General features: G+C 44.9%; 1 protein-coding gene across 1 annotated transcript; it reads left to right on the top strand.

The window, feature by feature from the left end:
• Positions 1–19,172: 19,172 nt before the first annotated feature.
• LOC124654700 (putative receptor protein kinase ZmPK1) lies at positions 19,173–21,886 on the top strand. The gene has a single exon (XM_047193699.1). The coding sequence runs from the start codon at positions 19,297–19,299 to the stop codon at positions 21,727–21,729; it is 2,433 nt and encodes an 810-aa protein (XP_047049655.1). The 5' UTR covers positions 19,173–19,296; the 3' UTR covers positions 21,730–21,886.
• The last annotated feature ends 808 nt before the right edge of the window (positions 21,887–22,694 follow it).

The following is a 22,694-nucleotide window of genomic DNA, read 5'->3' as shown; positions in this document are numbered from 1 at the left end:
ATTCAGTCATACAACTTAATTTAAAATTCAATCATGCAACTTAAGTTGGTGATTTCAACTCTCCCCTCTCAACTCAAAACCCTAGTTTAATTGAATAAGGAACAGGTTTATCGCACTCTCGAAACCCTAACTTTGTAAGGTGTCGAGAGAGAAACTTGTCCCCCTTCGATGCAGTTTTTGTTTAAAAGCGCGAAATTTCCCCAGAATTTGCAATGCAATGCACATCCCTTTCTAAAATCTACCCCTCGATCGTCTCTAAACCTGGGACATTACAGCCTTTCCCCCATAAAGAAAACTTCGTCCCGAAGTTGTGGTTGTAATACCTGAACAGTTCGGGGTATGTTTTCCTCAGGTCTTCCTCTTTTTCCCAGGTGGCTTCCCTCTCGGGGTGATGCTTCCATTGTATCTTGCAGTACTTGATCGCCTTATTCCTGAGTTGTTTCCGACTTTCCTCGAGAATCTTGGCTGGTTTCTCGATGTATGTCAAGTCTGGTTGTAACTCGAGCTCATCATGTGATATTGGTTCATCTGGGGTCTTCAAACACTTTCTGAGTTGTGACACATGGAATACATTATGAACTTGTGCTAACCTTCCAGGTAAATCCAATTCAAAGGCTAAACCTCGATTCTGACTCAGTATCTTGAAGGGTCCTATGTATCTAGGGCTCAACTTTCCTTTTACTCCGAATCTCTGAAGTCCTTTCATCGGGCTTACCTTAAGATATACCATGTCTCCAACTTGTGGCTCCCAAGTTCTCCTCTTTTGATCGGCATAACTCTTTTGTCGACTTTGGGCTATCTTGAGCCTGTCTCTGATAATGTCAATGATTTGTTGTTTTTCCTTGACATAATCAGGGTTGAACTCTTTGCTTGTTCCGGCTTCATACCAACATATCGGTGATCTACACTTCCTTCCATAGAGAGCTTCAAATGGTGCCATCTTGATGCTGCTTTGATAGCTATTATTGTATGAAAACTCTGCTAGTGGCGAATGCTCCTCCCATGATCCTCCGAAGTCTAGGGCACAAGCCCTAAGCATATCTTCTAAGATCTGGTTGGTTCTCTCGGTTTGTCCACCGGTGCAGGGATGATAAGGCTGTACTATAGTCCAACTTGGATCCTAAAGCTTCATGAAGTTGCTTCCGGAATGTCGATGTGAACACGGATCCTCGATCCGATACTATCTTCTTAGGCACTCCATGCTTACTCACGATCTCTTTGATGTAAAGATCGATAAGTTTCTCTCCTTTATCCTGCTGGTTTACCGCTAAGAAGTGGGCGCTCTTCGTCAACCGGTCCACGATTACCCATATCATGTCCTTCTTTTTATTGGTCATGGGTAGTCCGGTGATGAAATCCATCCCTATTTCTTCCCATTTCCACTCTGGAATAGGTAAAGGTTGTAACTTCCCTGCCGGACTCTGGTGTTCTGCTTTCACTCTTTGGCAGGTATGGCATTCTGCCACATATTGGGCTATCTCCCGCTTCATGTTATTCCACCAGAATAGTTCCTTTAAGTCCATGTACATCTTTGTACTTCCCAGATGTATGGAATATGGTGTTTGATGAGCTTCCCGGAGTATTACTTCCTTAATTTCAGCAATATCCGGAACGCAAATTCTTTTCTGGAACCATAATGATCCAGATTCTCCGCGGTGAAATTCTGATGGTCTTCCCTCATCTATTCTTCTCATCTCCTCTACGATGAATGGATCATCTAGCTGACCCATCATTATCTCATTCTTCAGGTTGACATTTAGCTCATCGGCTACTTGCAACGCCGATAATCCTTCATGGGCTTCCTTCTCCCAAAGTTGTATTTGGGCTTGGCTTATTTCCTTCCTCAACTCCGGTGATATTTCTTGTTCCACTCCTCCGGTAATCTTCCTACTCAGGGCATCTGCTACAACATTAGCCTTCCCTGGTGTGTAATTGATTGTCTGGTCATAATCCTTAATCAATTCTAGCCATCTTTTCTGTCTCATGTTGAGTTCCTTCTGAGTGAAGAAATATTTGAGGCTTTTATGATCTGTATAGAGCTCACACTTAGCTCCATAGAGACAATGTCTCCAAGTTTTGAGTGCAAATACAACTGCTGCTAATTCCAAGTCATGTGTTGGATAATTCACTTCATGAGGTCTGAGTTGCCTCGATCCATAAGATATCACTTTCCGATCTTGCATGAGTACACAACTTAATCCATGTTTGGATGCGTCACAGTACACGGTGTAATCCTTGCCAACTTCCGGAACTGCTAACACCGGTGCCGTGGTGAGTTTCTCTTTTAGAGTCTGAAAACTTTTCTCGCACTCATCAGACCACACGAATGGTGTATTCTTCCTTAACGAGCTTCGTCATTGGTCCTGCTATCTTGGAGAATCCTTCAATGAATCTCCGATAATATCCTGCCATTCGAGGAATCCTCGGATTTCCTTGACTAGATCTTGGGTGCTTCCCATTCTAGAACTGCTTGCTACCTTACTCGGGTTAACGGCTATTCCATCTTTACTAATGACATGACCAAGAAATTCCACTTGATCTAGCCAAAATTCACACTTACTAAGTTTGGCATAAAGTTGATGTTCCCTTAGTGTTTGCAACACTAACCTCAAATGTTCGGCATGTTACGCCTTGTTCTTGGAATATATCAGGATATCATCGATAAATACGATGACAAACTTATCTAGATATGGCATGAAGATCTTATTCATGAGATTCATGAATATTCTTTGGGGCATTGGTCAATCCAAATGGCACTACAAGGTATTCATGATGTCCGTACCTCGAAACAAAGGCTGTTTTCGGAACGTCTTCCTTCTTGATCTTTATCCGGTGATAACCGGATCTTAGATCAATCTTGGAAAAGACTCCCGCGCCTCTAACTTGATCAAATAAATCTTGTATTCTTGGAAGTGGATACTTGTTCTTGATTGTGACATTGTTCAGATTCCTGTAGTCTCCGCACATCCTTCTTCCTCCATCCCTTTTATCTACGAAGATCACAGGTGATCCCCATGGTGAAACACTCTCTTGAATGAATCCCTTTTGTTCTAAGTCATCCAATTGCTCCTTAAGTTCTTTCAACTCCTTGGGCCCCATCTTGTATGGTGCCTTAGCAATTGGAGCTGTTCCTGGAATTAGGTCGATAGTGAATTCTATCTCCCTATCTGGTGGCATACCAGGTAATTCTGCAGGAAACACATCCTGGAATTCATTTACTACAGGTATATCTTCTAACTTCACCTCCTTCATGCTATTTAGCTGTAGCTCAACTTCTATCTGGGTATGTTTGTCGCCTTGGTAGATCATTCTACTTCCATCGGGGCTTTTCAACGATACCGTCTTGTTCACACAGTCGATCAATGCTCCATTAGCTTCCAACCAGTTCATACCAAGAATGACATCAATGTCCTTCATCGGTAAAATGAACAGGTCCGCGTCAAACGCGCACTTATTGATCATAATGACTTGTTTTTGCTTGGCATGGGTTACTACTATCGTTCCCCCCGCAGAAAGTATGGTTATGGGTGTATCTAACTTAGTGCAACTAATCCCATGTTTGATGATGAATTGTTGAGAAATGAATGATGTAGTTGCACCGGTATCAAAAAGTACTTTGCCGGGATGAGTGAGTATCACGGAGCGTACCTATCACCGCCTGGTCGAGTTGACCACCTCCTCCAGGCCCGGTACGAGTTCAGCTTGCCGAAGGGCTTCTTATTCTTCCAGCTCCCTCCGGTGTTTCCTCGACTTCCTCCTCCTCCAGATTGACCTTCTCCCGTGTTTCTCTTGGGGCGGTCCTTCAGCATGTGCCCTTCTGGCGACAACCAAAGCATATTATCTTTGGCTTCTTACAATCCTTCGCGACATGTCCTTTGAATCCACAGGAATGGCATACAATCTGATTTGCAGACTGATATCCTTGGTTCCTCCTCTGGTTGTTGTTGTTGTTGTTGTTGTACCGTGGCTTGAAACTCAAGCTGGTATTGGGCTTGTTACTAACAAACCTCTTAGGCTCAAACTTGGCCTTCTTCCTCTTCTCCTCTTGTAACTGTTTGAAATCATCTTCTAGAGTGATGGCTGCATCCACCAACTCTTGAAACTCAGTTGCTCTCATCATTCGGAGCTGTACCTTGAACTGGGGACTTAACCCCCTCAGAAATCTCTTCTTCTTCTTGTCCTCGGTGTTGACTTCTTCAATAGCATACCGGGACAATTTAGAGAACTCCCTGACATAGGTCAGGATTGCCTTGTCCTTCTGCTCGAGACTTTCAAATTCTCGACGCTTTAGCTCCACAATACTTTCAGGGACATGGGATTCCCTAAACTTCCTCGTGAATTCCTCCCAGGTAAATACTTTTCCAGCCGGGTAAACGGCTACAATATTGTCCCACCATGATGCGGCGGGTCCAGACAACAAGTGTGTAGCATAGCGGACCTTCTCTTGGTCATTGCATCCAACGGTGTTGAGCTTTCGCTCAGTGTCCATGAGCCAGTCTTCGCGTCCATTGGCTCGGGCGCGTATGCAAAGGATATGGGCTTGGTGTTCTGGAAGTCTGCTAGTGTGACTCCCTGGTTCTCAGGTCTCTCCATCCTGTTTTGCTGCAACAAATCCTGGAAGAATTTGTTCTGCTGCTCCAACGTGACACGTTGTCTCTCTTCCACCATCTGCATGTACTGAATGAAAATTCGTTGCGTCATGGGTGGTGGTGGTGGTGGAAACTGATCTCTGGCTGCACCCTCAGCCTCCTCCTTTTGCTTGGCTTCGCGCTCCATGCGCTGTGCTTCGGTCTCCTCTCCTAACGTTCCCGACATAACCCCCTAGTTCTGCAACACAAGATGATACTCATAATTACTCCATGCGCAAGTTTTCTGAGCTCAACATTGTGCACAGAACTAGTCACGCAATGGAAATCAAGAAGCAAATCCAAATCATACAAAACATATACCATATATTTACATACATAAGTGGTCTTATTACATAACTCAAGTCGATGTGAGTATGCAAACTCACTTATTAAAGTATATATACAAATTCTACAAAATATTACACTCTACAATACACGTGGTACTTGTGTATTGTAGCTTAGCTTCTCTTGGTAGACTTCTAGTCGATCTTCACTCCCGATACATTCCGAGGCTTCCATCCGATCGAACGTGCCGTTCTCTCCGACAAAACCCGGAACATAAGATCTCCCGTTGGTCGATAGTCGGAATCCGATGATGATCCTAGGGAAAAATCAGTGTTCACAAACTGATCATTCAGTGCATCGTAATCCACCCAACGGGTGTACTCCCCTGTACCTATACCATAGGTATTTCCTATATTCGTATCCGACTCAACCTGTGTCGGATACCCTCCAACTTCCTCCTCATTCCATGGATAACTCTGGTGCTGGGACGTGGCATCTTCATTCATCTCCCCATCATAATACGCTGTGGTACTATGAGTTCCGATATCCGATCCCCAACGCCAACCCCTAGAATTCTCGATAGGAGTCTCGGAACGCTGGTTGTTTCGGATTCCTCTCCGCCTTCGTATCCCCCATAGGAACTACCCGGATAGTTCCCGAGTGTAACAGTGTTGGTTCACGTGCAAGTGGATCAATATCGATGTAGTCACCGACTGAATAAACTGGTGTGTGCACCACATTCTCCATAGGTTCTTTCCCCCTACTCTCCTCCTTGGGTTCAGTGAACTCCTCAAGCATCGTATCAATTGCTCCTATCAGATGATGATTCAACTGAAAGAGTAACGATATGAAGTTACGGCTATTGTCCATGTATTTGGCTGCTTCGGCTGGTTTACTTTTGGCATATTTGAAATGGTTCAGCATGGGATCATTGTCCTCCTCCATATGAGGAATGTGTGTGAATTCGGAACCCATAAGCGCTTTCGTCTTATGCTCCCGAATATCGGTTATGGCTCTCATAACAGCTATATGGTAGGCGGTATTGGTTGTCCTCGCTTCCCAGCTGGCATGACTACGCTCATTCCCAAAGATTCGGGAAGTCGCAATCCTACTCTGCACTTGGCCAACACCGGACCATCATAGAACATGTACTTCTTTACTGGAATCTGGGGATCGCACCCAAATTCTAGTAACATGGCTCGTAGGATATCTGCCAGTCCTCCTTGGTACTCATTCAGTGTGGAATCCATAACTTTCACGTTTCTTCCTGATCGTGAACTTGCCATGTTGGCTGTAGAAATAGAAAGATTATGAGATTAGTAATAATGCATCAGAATAGAGATAATAAAGAATTATCGCACTAAAAGATATGGTTGTTATATTCTCAATTGAATATACACCATATTTTTAGAGAACTCTTTACTAATCCTATTTGACTCCTAACGTTTTAGTCCCATTTACTAGGTTCCAACCTAAGGTCAAAGCTTTTGCTCTATACCAACTGTGGTGACCCCGCATACCATCGCATGTTGTAGTATGCCGATCGTTGATATAACATTCACGAAGTACCATTCCGCAAATATTACATCCCTCAGAGTAGTACAACAGAACATAGCAGGGTCCATAACTCATTCACATATTATTACAAGCATCAAACATATATTGTCTTGGAGCTCCTCTTGGGTCCTAAGAGGAATACTCCTGGGTTCGAGGTGAACCCAACTTAACTTACAATATAGGAGTCTCAGTAAACTATACATTTATTGCATCGAGCAGCTAAATACTAAGAGTTTGGGCTGCTCGGTTACTACTACTACTACTGGATGTCTCTAGGCTTGATCTCCTCCGGAAGCCTCCCCGGATCCGTAGACTATGATATAGTCTACGCCTTCAACACCTCCTGAGAGGTCAGGTTCTTCATAGCCGATGATCTCGGCTCCTTCATTGTTGTCGTATTCCTCCTCCAGACGATTCAGACAATCTAAGCATGGGGTTTAAGAGTGGTATGAGTACGAGCGTACTCAACAAGTTCATTATAGATAAGAGGTGTTTAATGCACTAGCTACGATATTAGACCAGAAAGTCTAATACCAATGCAGGTTTTGATAAACATTTCTTCAAGAGATTGCTTTTATTTTAAAGAGCTATGTCCGTCGGCCTTCACCGGTTTACTAGAACTTCATGGAGCTCCTTTCCGGCCGCGTTCGCAGTTCCTCAATCCCGGAACGAGGAGTGACAGGTCACGATTCTTTACACTCTGCGAAGGTGTGTTGCTTTTCCCATAAGAGATCTTAACCTTGGTGCCAACCGGGCAGCTTTCCCGTCCACACTTCCTTCGGTGTGAGGCCCGGTATAAGGTCTAGCCAATCATGTTCCTCCGCTGCCTCGCACACCCACCCTTTGTTGCATACCCCGACCCCGGGTCCTCGTCGGTCCTCTTACACCAATTAAGGATGGACCCCGACCACGACAACGGTTTGGGACTCGTTAACCAAACTCCTTCGCCGGTAGTCGCAACCCATCATAGACCACTTACCGTGGGGAATTAGAATGGGATCCCCACCCCACCGCTTGCCCAACCTGGGTCAAGTGTCTACGGTAAGCGCATCCGTTGATGTACGAGAGGTGGAAACACTTTTGACTACTCCGTCCCACTCCGGATCTTATGGTTAACACGGGTATTACGGCACAAGAATCACTGGCGACATTTGTTATTTAATCCTAGATGGATATTAACCCTTGCAATGGAACCTCCACCATATCAACACAATCCATGGTTCCATTGCCCACCACATAGTCATATTCATAGTTATGAAAGTAGTGGTTTTGATTTTTGTGCAATAGTGATAACCATAATACTTAGCAAGTAATTTGATAAAAATACTCAAATGACATGAGCAAGTGATGAACTTGCCTGAACACTGCAAAGTTCTGCAGTTGGATGGTATGGACTGACCCTTGTCCTCTGGTTCTGAAAAATAGCATCATTGTCCGGTAAGGGCAATGGTTAAAGAAGCAATAATGCATGATTCCAGTTTTTAGGATTTGTTCCCCCCTTCCGATGTTGTTGTTATTTTATGAGAGGTTAAATACTAAGAACATCTTAGGGATAGTGGTTTTTAGGGTAAAAGCAACCTTGAAATATTGTCAAGGTGTTTTGAAGTCCAAATGCATTAATGGACTTATTTTTATTATTGAAAATTATATGTGTGATTTAAATGGTTATTTAAATCTTCAAATTAAGACTCATTCTTATTTGTCTTCAAAAATTCTCTTTGTTATTTTATTTAGATAGAGAATTTTATGCTGATCCTTTTTCAAATTTTTAATGTATTTTTAAGAGCTTTTATCAATTTTCTATTGAATTTTCAAGTTTCATGTATTTTGTTGATTTGTGAAAAGACTGAAATACCCTTGGGCCCCACCTGTCAGGTGGCCCAACGGGTTAGGTCGAACCCGAGCCACCCTTTGGGCTCGGTCGGCCCATTCGACTTCTCCTCTCTCCTCGCGCAGAAACCCTAACTCCTCTCCTCGCTCTCGCGATGCCGTGGTCGCCGCTCTTCGCCGAGATTCCCCGGCCGTCTCCGGCCATCTCCGGCGATGAGATGCGGCGGATCTTGACCGCCTGGTGACGGCGCACCAGATCTACGGCGTCGATCTGGTCCTCTCCGCCTCCACTTCTCGTCCTCAACACGTTCGCTCACAAGGTTGAGGAGTTCCGCGGCGATTCACCGCCGCCGACGCCCCTGGCGTCACGGCGCTGCCGTGGCTTCGCCACCGTGTGCGAGAACTGCCGTGGCACCGCCATGGCCTGGCTTGGCCTCGGCGCCGCCGTGCTCCGCCGCGTGCCGCCGTAGCCGCCATGGCCGAGCTTCTCTCCGCTCACCGGTAAGTGCTCATCTCCTCCGTCCTTCTACTCGCTACTTGTTCTATCGCTTCTCCTTCCCTTCGTCTAGCTTGGCCACTGGCCTGCTTCTCCCCGTGGGGATGCATGCTGTGCCGATGTGCTGTGCTAGCCGCTGCGCCTTGCTAGCTTACGCGTATGCTGCTGTGCTATGTTGCTGTGCCGCTGCTGCTGCTGCTGTGCATCTGTCATGGTTCCAGTTTGTTGTGCTGTGCTGTTCTTGCTCAATTGCTTGCTGTTGCAACTCATGAACTATTGCTCATGAGCATGCTGTGGTGCTCTGTGTAATTTAGTAGCTCCTGCTGATTCTCTGTATAATATTCCTCTCCTGTGAATGCCATGAATTGCTCTTGGCTTGATCATTCTGTGATGATCCTTGCCTTTGGCAAGTGCCAGTGCTCCAGATGTGCTATTATCTGTGCTCTAATTCCTGGACATGCTCAATTGAGCCTAACTGTTGCACTATTAACTCCATCCCTTGATGGAGTGCTTCTGGATACAATTATAATGCTCTATTCATTTATCTGTGATGCAATTGTTCAATTATCTGGTTAGCTTAACTGTCTGGGCCTTGTGATGATACTATGCTTGGCTATAGTGATCTGTAGCAAGAGCAAGTGATGTTTTGATGATCAATTGATCATTGTTTGCTTGTGAGCAAGTGTGTGTTTCTCTCTGTGATTCACTGGTGCTTACCAGTGCTGTTTGTGGTTCATACAGGCTTAGCCTGGTGTGTACTATTGCTGACTTAAGCAACCTGTCGTTGCTTGCAGGTGATCCAATGGTTCACCGCAAAGTTCAGGTGTTTTGATTTATTTGCTTAGTTCACTTATCCGTATTTGATCGAATCTTACCGAAGTGGATAAGTGATGTGAACTGCTCTGCAGCTTGTGATCATCCAATTAAATGTGACAGGGCTAGATGGATGCCCACGAGTGGTTGGGAACCCTAGCCCCTCTTTGAACCCACTCAGGGTGATGATATATGTATTTGGCTTGTTGGTGTGGTTAATCTAGGGTTTGAGGTGACCCTGGCAGTAGACATGTGCTGCCCTAGGGTAGCTCCCCTATCTGTTGGCTTGCTGTTGCTTACCAAATGTTTACTGGGTGATCCATTTATTGGATTGCCAGTGACTCTTGATGTTGAAATCGAACAGACAGTAATCTGTCTAAGTCTGATGGTCAATTAGCTGTAGGTGCTAAGTGTGTGGGCTAGGCTAGACTATGACTTCATCTTTTGCTGGATTTCTTCAGTTATGCACTCGTTTTGCATGACCGATGTTCCCATAGGCTGATTTCCTAGAGTCTTTACCCATATTTGCTTGCACCAATTGGCTTTGTAGCCGGATGATGACACAAACAGGGTTTTCTACCCTTCGTGCTCTCGTGATGCATTGTATGCTTATTTATGAGCAAAACTTGGTTTTGCTCAGGTTGATTTGGTTTATACCTCACTCCAGCTCCTAGAAAATGGTGTGTTGGTGTAGAGGTTTTGCTTCTGTGCTGCTTTCTTGGCTTGCCCTGCTCCTCCTTGTGGCTTGTGCTTGATCTACTCCATGGTTTACTTCTCAACAGAAGCAGCTTCTTTGCTTGAGCTGTTCCTGGATGAAATTATGGCTATGTGTTCTTCCTGTTCTAAGTGTTCTTGTTTGCTGATGACTTACCAAGATGCCTGCCGATGAATGAGCTAGGGTTTGGCTCAAAAAGGTTATATATGATGCCCTCTTGCTCTCTCTGGTCGACAGACTTGGCCTCGGTCACTTTGGTGACTCTCCTCGACCGTGTGTGTCTGTTGAGCATGCACACCGCCCGGTGAGCAAGTGTGGCTGTGTGTGTGTGCACATTCTTGGTACCTGGCTTGTGTCTTGGTCTGTGAGATGATCGACTCGCGCAGAGCTGATCCATATCTACTCCATTTCATTCTTCTTCTAACCTGCCAAGTGGTTTTACCACTTGGCATAACTTCTTTTTGTTGTGTTTGTGTGCAGGGACTTTGGAATGATCAAGATAAAGATTTAACTTATCTTATAGAATTTAGGATAGATCATTTGCTTTGTAATTTTCTTTTCTTTTTCTTTTAATATTCTATTTCTCCAATTCTTGTAATGTGTTGTAAAGTTATATCTCAATCCTGGATATTGTAATTGACATTGTATTTTGTGTGAATATCAATAAAGCTCCAATTTTTCCCTATTGAGCTTTATATATTAATTGTTCTCTTTATATTTTGATTATTAAAATTGTTTATGAAATTATCTCAAGTTTGAATTATGAGATATTAACTTGATGTTTGAATTTGAAATTCAAATTCGAATTTTGTTTGAATTCAGTCATACAACTTAATTTAAAATTCAATCATGCAACTTAAGTTGGTGATTTCAACTCTCCCCTCTCAACTCAAAACCCTAGTTTAATTGAATAAGGAACAGGTTTATCGCACTCTCGAAACCCTAACCCTGTAAGGTGTCGAGAGAGAAACTTGTCCCCCTTCGATGCAGTTTTTGTTTAAAAGCGCGAAATTTCCCGTAATTTGCAATGCAATGCACATCCCTTTCTAAAATCTACCCCTCGATCGTCTCTAAACCTGGGACATTACAATACTATTGTAAAGCATATGAGATGAATGCAGCGATTCGAAGCAATGATGAAGATAATGAGTAAACAAATGAATCATATAGCAAAGACTTTTCATGAATAATACTTTCAAGACAAGCATCAATAAGACTTGCATAAGAGTTACTCATAAAGCAATAAATTCAAAGTAAAGACATTAAAACAACACAAAGGAAGATATAAGTTTCAGCGGTTGCTTTCAACTTCAACATGTATATCTCATGGATAATTGTCAACACAAAGTAATATAACAAGTGCAATAGGTAAACATGTAAGAATCAATGCACACAGTTGACACAAGTGTTTGCTTCTGGGATAGAAAGAATAGGCAAACTGACTCAACAATAAAGTAGAAGATAGGCCCTTCGCAGAGGGAAGCATGGATTACTATTTTTTTGCTAGAGCTTTTCATTTTGAAAACAAGAAACAATTTTGTCAACGGTAGTAATAAAGCATATGTGTTATGTATAAGACATCTTATAAGTTGCAAGCCTCATGCATAGTATACCAATAGTGCTCGCACCTTGTCCTAATTAGCTTGGATTAACACGGATTATCATTGCATAGCATATGTTTCAACCAAGTGTCACAAAGGGTACCTCTATGCCGCTTGTACAAAGGTCTAAGGAGAAAGCTCGCATTGGATTTCTCGCTTTTGATTATTCTCAACTTAGACATCCATACCGGGACAACATAGACAACAGATAATGGACTCCTCTTTAATGCATAAGCATTCAACAACAGTTAATATTCTCATAAGAGATTGAGGATTAGTTGTCCACACTGAAACTTCCACCATGAATCATGGCTTTAGTTAGCGGCTCAATGTTCTTCTCTAACAGTATGCATACTCAAACCATTTGATCATGAAAATCGCCTTTACTTCAGACAAGACGAACATGCATAGCAACTCACATGATATTCAACAAAGGTAAAAGTTGATGGCGTCCCCAGAAACATGGTTACCGCTCAACAAGCAACTTATTAAGAAATAAGACACATAAGTACATATTCTTCACCACAATAGTTTTTAAGCTATTTGTCCCATGAGCAATATATTGCAAAGGCAAAGAATAGAATTTTAAAGGTAGCACTCAAGTAATGTACTTTGGAATGGCGGAAAAATACCATGTAGTAGGTAGGTATGGTGGACACAAATGGTATGGTTATTGGCTCAAGGATTTGGATGCACGAGAAGAATTCGTCTCAATACAAGGCTAGGCTAGCAAGGTTGTTTGAAGCAAACTCAAGTATAAAAGGTGCAGCAAAGCTCACATATGAAAATATTGTAACTATTATAAGACTTTACATTGTCTCCTTGTTGTTCAAACACCTCAACCAGAAAATATCTAGACTCTAGAGATCAATCATGCAAACCAAATTTTAACAAGCTCTATGTAGTTATTCATTAATGGGTACAAGGTACATGATGCAAGAGCTTAAACATGATCTATATGAGCACAACAATTGCCAAGTATCACATTATTCAAGACATTAAACCATTTACCACATGCGGCATTTTCCGTTTTCAACCATATAACAATGAATGAAATAGTCCAACTTTCGCAATGAACATTAAAGATAAAGCTAAGAACATATGTGTTCATACGAAACAACGGAGCGTGTCTCTCTCCCAAACAAAGAATTCTAGGATCCGATTTATTCAAACAAAAACAAAAATAAAAACAAACAGACGCTCCAAGTAAAGCACATAAGATGTGACGGAATAAAAATATAGTTTCACTAGAGGTGACTCGATAAGTTGTCGATGAAGAAGGGATGCCTTGGGCATCCCCAAGCTTAGACGCTTGAGTCTTCTTAAAATATGCGGGGATGAACCACGGGGGCATCCCCAAGCTTTGACTTTTCACTCTTCTTGATCATATTGTATCATCCTCCTCTCTTGACCCTTGAAAACTTCCTCCACACCAAACTCAAAACAAACTCATTAGAGGGTCGAGTGCATAATTCATATATTCAGAGGTGACATAATCATTCTTAACACTTCGGACATTGCACAAAGCTACTGAAAGTTAATGGAACAAAGAAATCCATCAAACATAGCAAAACAGGCAATGCGAAATAAAAGGCAGAATCTGTCAAAACAGAACAGTTCGTAAAGACGAATTTTAAAGTGGCACCAGACTTGCTGAGATGAAAATGCCCAAATTAAATGAAAGTTGCGTACATATCTGCGGATCACGCACGTAAATTGGCAGATTTTTTTAATTTTTCTACAGAGACTACTGCTCAAATTCGTGACAGCAAGAAATTTGTTCCTGCGCAGCAATCCAAATCTAGTATTGGCTTTACTATCAAAGACTTTACTTGGCACAACAATGCAATAAAATAAAGATAAGGAGAGGTTGCTACAGTAGTAACAACTTCCAAGACTCAAATATAAGATAAAGTGCAGAAGTAAAATAATGGGTTGTCTCCCATAAGCGCTTTTCTTTAACGCCTTTCAGCTAGGCGCAGAAAGTGTGAATCAAGTATTGTCAAGGGATGAAGCATTAGCATTCTTACCAGGGGTGTTGGGAGTTTCCTCAACAATGCTTTGTATCTGGTCTATGTAAGTAACTCCTCTTTGTACACTTTTAGGCTTACTGTTCTCATCAAACAAATTTTCAGGAACAAGCCAAGCATAGTTATTTTCTATAGCTTCATGCATTCCTAGGAGCTTACTAGGTATCAGTACTTTAATCTCCCCACCATCATTAACATTATTAGTGTACCTTATTCTATCCATGTCCATTTTTTCAAGGATACTAGCAAAGTTGGTATAAGAGCCAAGCATCTTATATTTAGTAAAGACCTTTCTAGCCTCTCTTGCTACACCACCAAATTCTTTAAGAAGGGTTTCTAAGACAAAATCTTTCTTTTCCCCTTCCTCCATATCACCGAGTGTAAGAAACATATGTTGAATTATAGGATTGAGATTAACAAATTTAGTTTCCAACATGTGTACTAAATAAGCAACAGCAATTTCATAAGTAGGAGCAAGTTCTACCAAGTGTCTATCTTTAAAATCTTCAGCTGTACTAACATGAGTGAAAAAATCTTCTATATTATCTCTCCCAATGATAGACCCACGTCTTACCGGTATGTCTTTTAGAGTGTACTTAGGAGGAAACATGATGAAATAAACAGAAAGTAAATAAAGTAAATGCAAGTAACTAATTTTTTTGTGTTTTTGATATAGTGAACAAGACAGTAAATAAAGTAAAACTAGCAACTAATTTTTTTGTGTTTTGTTTAAGTGCAGCAAACAAAGTAGTAAATAAAGTAAAACAAAGCAAGACAAAAACAAAGTAAAGAGACTGGAAGTGGAGACTCCCCTTGCAGCGTGTCTTGATCTCCCCGGCAACGGCGCCAGAAAAAGAGCTTGATGCGTGCAGTCGACACGTCCGTTGGGAACCCCAAGAGGAAGGTGTGATGCGTACAGTAGCAAGTTTTTCCTCAGAAAGAAACCAAGGTTTATCGAACCAGTAGGAGCTAAGAAGCACGTTGAAGGTTGATGGCGGCGGAGTGTAGTGCGGCGCAACACCAGGGATTCCGGCGCCAACGTGGAACCTGCACAACACAATCACAGAACTTTGCCCCAACGTAACAGTGAGGTTGTCAATCTCACCGGCTTGCTCGTAAACAAAGGATTAGATGTATAGTGTGGATGATGATGTTTGTTTGCGAAGAACGAGTAAAGAACAATTGCAGTAGATTGTATTTCGGATGTAAAGAATTGGACCGGGGTCCACAGTTACTAGTGGTGTCTCTCCCATAAGATAAACAGATGTTGGGTGAACAAATTACGGTTGGGCAATTGACAAATAAAGAAGGCATAACAATGCACATACATATATCATGATGAGTACTATGAGATTCAATCGGGGCATTACGACAAAGTACATAGACCGCTATCCGAGCATGCATCTATGCCTAAAAAGTCCACCTTCGAGGTTATCATCCGAACCCCTTCCGATATTAAGTTGCAAACAACGAGACAATTGCATTAATTATGGTGCGTAATGTAATCAACACAAATATCCTTAGACAAAGCATCGATGTTTTATCCCTAGTGGCAACAAGCACATCCACAACCTTAGAACTTTACATCACTCGTCTCAGATTTAATGGAGGCATGAACCCACTATCGAGCATAAATACTCCCTCTTGGAGTCACAAATATCAACTTGGCCAGAGCCTCTACTAGCAACGGAGAGCATGCAAGAACATAAATAACATATATGATAGATTGATAATCAACTTGACATAGTATTCAATATTCATCGGATCCCAACAAACACAACATGAAGGATTACAAATAGATGATCTTGATCATGATAGGCAGCTCACAAGATCTAACATGATAGCACAATGAGGAGAAGACAACCATCTAGCTACTGCTATGGACCCATAGTCCAGGGGGGGACTACTCACACATCGATCCGGAGGCGATCATGGCGATGAAGAGACCTCCGGGAGATGATTCCCCTCTCCCGGCGAGGGTGCCGGAGGCGATCTCCTGAATCCCCCGAGATGGGATTGGCGGCGGCGGCGTCTGCGTAAGGTTTTCCGTATCGTGGCTCTCGGTGCCGGGGGTTTCGCGACGAAGACTTTAAGTAGGCGGAAGGGCAGGTCGGGGGGCCACACGAGGGGCCCACACAACAGGCCGGCGCGGCCGGGGCTTGGGCCGCGCCGCCCGGTGTCCGGCCACCTCGTGGCCCCACTTCGTATCCTCTTCGGTCTTCCGGAAGCTTCATGGAAAAATAGGACCCCGGGCGTTGATTTCGTCCAATTCCGAGAATATTTCCTTACTAGGATTTCGAAACCAAAAACAGCAGTAGAACAACGAATCGGCTCTTCGGCATCTCGTCAATAGGTTAGTGCCGGAAAATGCATAATAATGACATATAATGTGTATAAAACATGTGAGTATCATCATAAAAGTAGCATGGAACATAAGAAATTATAGATACGTTTGAGACGTACCAGCATCTCGTAGGGGTCGTGAAGCTTTCTCTCATTATACTCCTGCATGACCTTGGCCTAGTACACCTTGCCCTTTTGCTGGGCGCCATTAATACAGTCATGGCTTGTCGTTAGCCACGCTCGCACAAACACTTGTCCTCGTCGTCGTTCAATCCTTGTGTCATGTGGCTCTCCCCCTTCTTCTTGCTAGATTGTCCGTGATGAGGACATGCCCTGTTGGCGCGTCCTCATAGTCGTTGACACACACGGGTGTTGGCTGCGTGGGTTGGGTGGAGAACAGCCGTGCGGCATCGATGTCCTCCGCATCTTGCGTTGGTGCCCACTCATCATGCGGCCCTATCCTGGCCCCGGCGTCGCCAACGAAGCCGCTGCCGTAGATCATGGCCTCGATGTCTTTGTCATGCCGGTCCTTCCAATAGGCCTACGAATCACCGGACGTCAGACGCATGACACACGGTAGTCGTACACAGTGAGAGAACTTACGTACCGGGTTGTCCATCGTCGGGCAGATGGTGCCATTTCCTCAAACAGGCTGTGGGGCACCGGCATGCTCTCCTCCGGCACCTGGCGCGTCTTGTGTATCGCGCCCGGGCACGAGTCACCGCTTCTCGACATCCGGTTGAGGTCGGGAACCGGCGCCCCGTTGAACTGCACCGGCGCCACGCCGGAGGTGAACCGCGACGCAAGGGAGCGGGATTTCTAGGGCGCAGCTGGGAACTTACCGAGCTCACCGACGAGGCTGGAGGAGCGACGCCGATGATCCCCTCTCACTTGACGAGCATGTAGGCCTCCGCTAAGCTCGGATGGAGGCCTACTTGCGCGCCGCCGGCTTTCAGCTGCATCTGCCACGCTCGCTGACTGGCCTGCAGGGCAGCGTCCGCTGCATTCCTCTCCTTCTGGTTCCTGCGCCGGCCTCGACGCCTTTCTCCTCCTTGGACATCACCTTCTTTACCGCCTCCGGCTTAGCGTCCCGGCCACTGGTGGCGGCCCGCTTTGCTTCCGCCGGAGCTGCGGCCTTCATTGTGGCTATGGTCGTGGCTATGGGGGAGTCTGGGGCGGCGGCGGGTGCGAGGGTTACCTCGGAATCCATGGTGGTGCATGCGGCGGCGAGGACATCCATCGCTTCTGGACTGCTGGCGCCGGTCTACTTTGATTTTTCGCGCGAGGAATAGCCACTAGCGAGAATGTTATCGGTCTCCCTGCCACTGACGCGCGGGTTCTACATCGGCGTGATCGCGAAGCGTCCGCTGAGACGCAAACCTGACGCATATTTGGGTCAGGTTTACGTCACCGCGGACGGTCTGGTCTTTTTGTGTCGCCCGCTGGAAGAGGACCTAGGCGCATTTTCGGTCTCGTGGACGCAAACGGACGCTGTCGCCCCGTTGGAGATCCTGTGAGAGGCGTCGCTGGCGAGATCAACTGCTTAGAGCATGTCTAACGGACCCTCTATTTTTCTGCCCCGTTAAACGCGAGTAAAGGGCCCTGTATTCACTTTCCACCGGCCGAAAACTCGTCCGAACTAGCAGACCCCGTATCCCCACCCTAAAACAGAATCTACGGAATAATCTGTTTCCAGCGGCGGCGCCAGAGGCGCGGGGAAAACGGGTGTAATTCTGAAATGTCCGCGTCCTAGCTGAAATGGGATAGGGGTTTGCCTTGTATTTCCTCTCCCGCTCCGCACAAGTAGGGGGCCAGAAGCCATCCCTAGCCGAAACTGTAAAAAACTGTTTTACGGGCCTGTATTTTAACGATTATTTTATGGAGTTGGCCGTTTTAGGGGGTCGACATGCTCTTATGGAGTTCGAAACATCTCCTCGCTTCACACCGCCGGCCGGCCGGCCTGACTGACCACCGTCACATCGCTCTCGCCCTTACCGGATACACATGACTGTCCCCAACCGCCGAGCCATGGTCTCTCTCTTCCTCCGTCTCTCTGACGTGATGGCGCGGCGACACGGAGGCGGATGGAGCTCGGTTCGGCCATCGTGCACGCGCCCTGCTCGATGAATTGAGCACGAAGGTCAAAGTCCCTAACTTCCTCTCCTACATTTGTTGTTGGACTGTCTCTCATCACGAACTGTTTCAAATAGCCTAATGGACAATGTATGCTACAGCAACCGAATAGAGGAACTGTACAATGAATTTGACGGTCGATGATTTGCTCATGCCCTCCTCCTCTAGGCATGACATAACCAACGTGATCAACCTTCTTGCTTGCGTGCACTTGAATTGAACAACCCCATAAATTCAGGAATCCACGATTGGTCTTCCTTCCTCGTCCAGTTTATTGGCAATCATCTTAGCAACATGCCAGAAACTCATTATATCAGTTTAGCTGCACATCAGTTCCTGTGTACTGAATATTGATAAACCAAATTAAGCACTATGTTGAGCATGCTGGACCCCCAACGTGGTACCCGTGAAACCGCCTCCTTTTCTGGATGCTGCAGGTTCCATGTGGGTTAGAGCGTCGGCATCAGCAGTTTGACCATACTGTCCTGATCCATGGTCAATTCCTTTGAATGTTCAAACGCACAAAAGTCAGAAGCATCAATCAGATTGCTGTAGTGGATACAAGAGGCCCCACCTTTATTATTACTAGTCTTAATTGCTGGCATAGCGTTCTGATTATCTGATCAAAGTGTGTCACCTCTACCAGGACTTTCTGGAGCTCAGGTGGGCGTAAAAGGCTGACTTTGAGTCTTTGACTGCCTATGAGGCAATGCACTTGCATGATTACAGGCTTACAGCACTGGTCCCTGGAACCATTTTCAGTTCTTTAAGAAGTTGAAACCCCGTAGCATTCTTATTGAGACAGACAAGCACCGGAAATAGATGCTTGTTTCGGTCATCAGCCGGTGCTGCCATCTCCGAAACCATGGTTCCTGCTCCTCCAACACACCTTGCCACCGTCTCCTTCCTCACCTTTCTCGCGCTAGTCTCGAGTGCGGCGAGTCGGGACATTCTGCAACTGGGATCTTCCCTTGCTGTCGAGGCCTACCAGAGTGACATCCTGCAGTCACCGGACGGCACCTTCTCCTGCGGCTTCTACAGCATCTATGACTATGCCTTCACGTTCTCAGTATGGTACTCCAGGGCAGCCAACAAGACTGTTGTCTGGAGCGCGAACCGCGACCGCCCCGTCCACGCCAGGAGGGCGGCCCTGACATTGCGCAAGGACGGCAACATGGTGCTCAGAGACTACGACGACACCGTGGTGTGGCAAGCTGCTGATTACCTCAGAAATGTTCAGCATGCTGAGCTGCTGGACACCGGGAATCTCGTCCTGAAGAACACCAGCGGCAGCATAGTATGGCAGAGTTTCGATTCACCGACAGACACGCTCCTGCCGTCCCAGCGCATCACCGCTGCGACACAGTTGGTCCCGACGACCCAGTCGCGTTCTCCTGGTAACTACATCTTCCGTTTCAATGATATATCGATGCTGTCACTCATATACAATGTTCCTGATGTCTCGGATATATACTGGCCAAACCCTGATATCAGCGTCTTCGACAATAACAGAAGCCGGTATAACAGTACTAGATTGGGGAGTTTAGGCAACAATGGAGTCCTTTCATCTAGTGATTTTGCTGATGGACTACTACTTAAGGCCTCTGATGCAGCGGTGCCGGGGACCAAGAGAAGGCTAACTCTCGACCCTGATGGTAATTTCCGGATGTACAGCCTAGATGACTCAGATGGGATGTGGTCAGTTTCAATGGTAGCAATATCCCAGCCTTGCGCCATCCATGGCATATGTGGTCAGAATGGAATCTGCCATTACTCGCCTAAACCTACGTGCTCATGCCCACCAGGTTACGTGATGACCAACCCAGGTAACTGGACTGAAGGCTGCACGGCTACTTTCAAATTAACTTGTGGTGATCAGGAACCTGTGCAGTTCGTGAAGCTCCCCCACACGGATTTCTGGGGATCTGATCAGAAGCGTCTTCTGGGAGTCTCCTTGGAGGCTTGTATGGACAGTTGCATTAGTGACTGCACCTGCAAAGGCTTCCAGTACCTGCAAGGCAAAGGGTCATGCTACCCGAAATCCCTTCTTTTCAATGGAATGAGTTGTGCAACACCTATGGTGCGAGCAATCTATCTCAAGCTTCCTGCCAGGTTCAATGTATCAGATACACCTATTCCTCAGTCCAATGTGTTGGATCCGGCACCGCCTACTCTGCACTGCGACCAGATGAGCCGAGGAGTCAGACACCCATTTCCGGATGTAAAAGAAACCACTGATGGAGAACCAAAGTGGATCTACTTCTTCAGTTTCATAGTTGCAATTTTTGTTATTGAGGTTTCCTTCATAGCATTTGCATGGTTCTTTGTCTTTAGAAGAGAGATGGGGCCATCAGAGGTGTGGGCAGCCGAGGAAGGTTACAAGGTGATGACTAGCCATTTTCGAAGATACAGTTACAGAGAGCTCGCGAAGGCAACAAGAGAGTTCAGAGTTGAGCTAGGAAGGGGAAGATCAGGCGCTGTGTATAAAGGTGTACTAGAAGATGAAAGGCCAGTGGCTGTGAAGAAGCTTAAAAATATAAGTCGAGGCAAGGAAGAGTTTCAAGCTGAGCTGAGCATCATTGGCAGGATTAACCACATGAATCTTGCGAGAATATGGGGGTTTTGCTCAGAAGGGTCACACAGGCTGTTGGTTTGTGAGTATGTGGAGAACGGATCCCTGGCAAACATTTTGTTCAGAGAACAAAAAACTTTCGTCCTGGACTGGAAGCAAAGGTTTACTATTGCATTAGGTGTGGCCAAAGGATTGGCCTATCTTCACCATGAGTGCTTAGAATGGGTCATCCACTGTGATGTGAAACCTGAGAACATACTGCTGGACACAGACTTTGAGCCTAAGATCACTGACTTTGGGTTGGTGAAGTTGCTAAACAGAGCTGGATCCAGTCAGAACATGTCGCAGGTGCGAGGAACGGTAGGTTACATAGCTCCCGAGTGGGTTTCTGGCCTCCCAATCACAGCGAAAGTTGATGTGTACAGCTATGGAATTGTGCTGCTTGAGCTTTTATCTGGGGCAAGAGTTTCGGAGCTGGCTGTCGGTTCAGACGTGCACAGCATGCTCCGGCAGCTTGTCAGTGTTCTTGCTGATAAACTGGAGGGGCATGAAGAATCATGGGTGTGTGAATTTGTTGACCAGGAATTGAGTGGACAGTTTAACTATCTGCAAGCAAGAACGGTGATCAAGTTGGCAATTTCTTGCTTGCAAGAAGATAGAAACAAGAGACCGACCATGGAATCTGTTGTCCAGACTCTCCTCTCGTTTGATGAAGCTAGTGATTAGTGCTAGGACTACAGCTGTTCGTGGAATGTGTAAATAGGGTAAGAGTAGTATTTGTGTGCATGGTATAGGATGTAAAAATGCTTTCAACAAGTTGTCATTACCATGCATTTGAACATTGGATACAATTGGTCTTGGTTTGTTTCTTCATCTGAATAGTCCGGTGGTAAACAAAGATCATGTTTGTCATTGTAATTTCAAGTTTATAAATATCCTGTAAATGCTAAAGTTTGACCTAATTTTTAAATAACATTGCTAAAAAACAGTTAATGCTTATCTACTCATCTGTGTGATGTTTTTGTTTGTCTCTACTTACTCTCTTCTCATCTTTCCTCATTGTCAGTGATGTTCAATTTAGTTTAATGCGAACCATAAATCATGTGATTTTTCTGTTGCTGGGGGAGGGTATATACTTTTGGCGGAAGGACTATGCATATGATCCCGATGCAATATCCAGCGGACTCCTTTGATTTGGCCTGATACATCTAAGGCCCATGTATAACGTCGTACAGAAATCAGACATGATATGTAGCAGTGCTCTACTTTCTTCTAAAAAAACAGTGCTCTAATTTTGTATTAGCTCAGTGACAGCCATGTATTCACATTTATTTTCAGGTCTACAGGATTCATATTTTTTAGATAAGTAGTCCTAGAAGTTATCGAGGCAAAAGAAAATGCTGAAGGGTGTCAACAGAATCTAGTGTGCTATCACCACAGACGCCCGGAGAAGCCAAACCACTTTGCCAGAAGGCGCCCTTTTTGGCTAGCTGCCTACACACTTGGTGAAGAACAGAGCTCAGGTAGAATGGTAGATAACAACTATATTTTGTATATTTGCCTGCATGTATGATCTTGCTAAACATATAGGGAAGCCAGTTATCTATGTCAGTTTTATTTTGATGTAGTGAAGATCCTCGGTTGGATATATAGAATCCAAACTGGGAACCCCTGAAAATGATTAACTGGCT

The sequence above is a fragment of the Lolium rigidum genome, chromosome 5 (assembly GCF_022539505.1).
Source record: "Lolium rigidum isolate FL_2022 chromosome 5, APGP_CSIRO_Lrig_0.1, whole genome shotgun sequence".
NCBI classification, from domain to species: domain Eukaryota; kingdom Viridiplantae; phylum Streptophyta; class Magnoliopsida; order Poales; family Poaceae; genus Lolium; species Lolium rigidum.
Note: the sequence above shows the minus strand (reverse complement) of the source record. Positions and strands in the feature narration are given on the sequence as shown.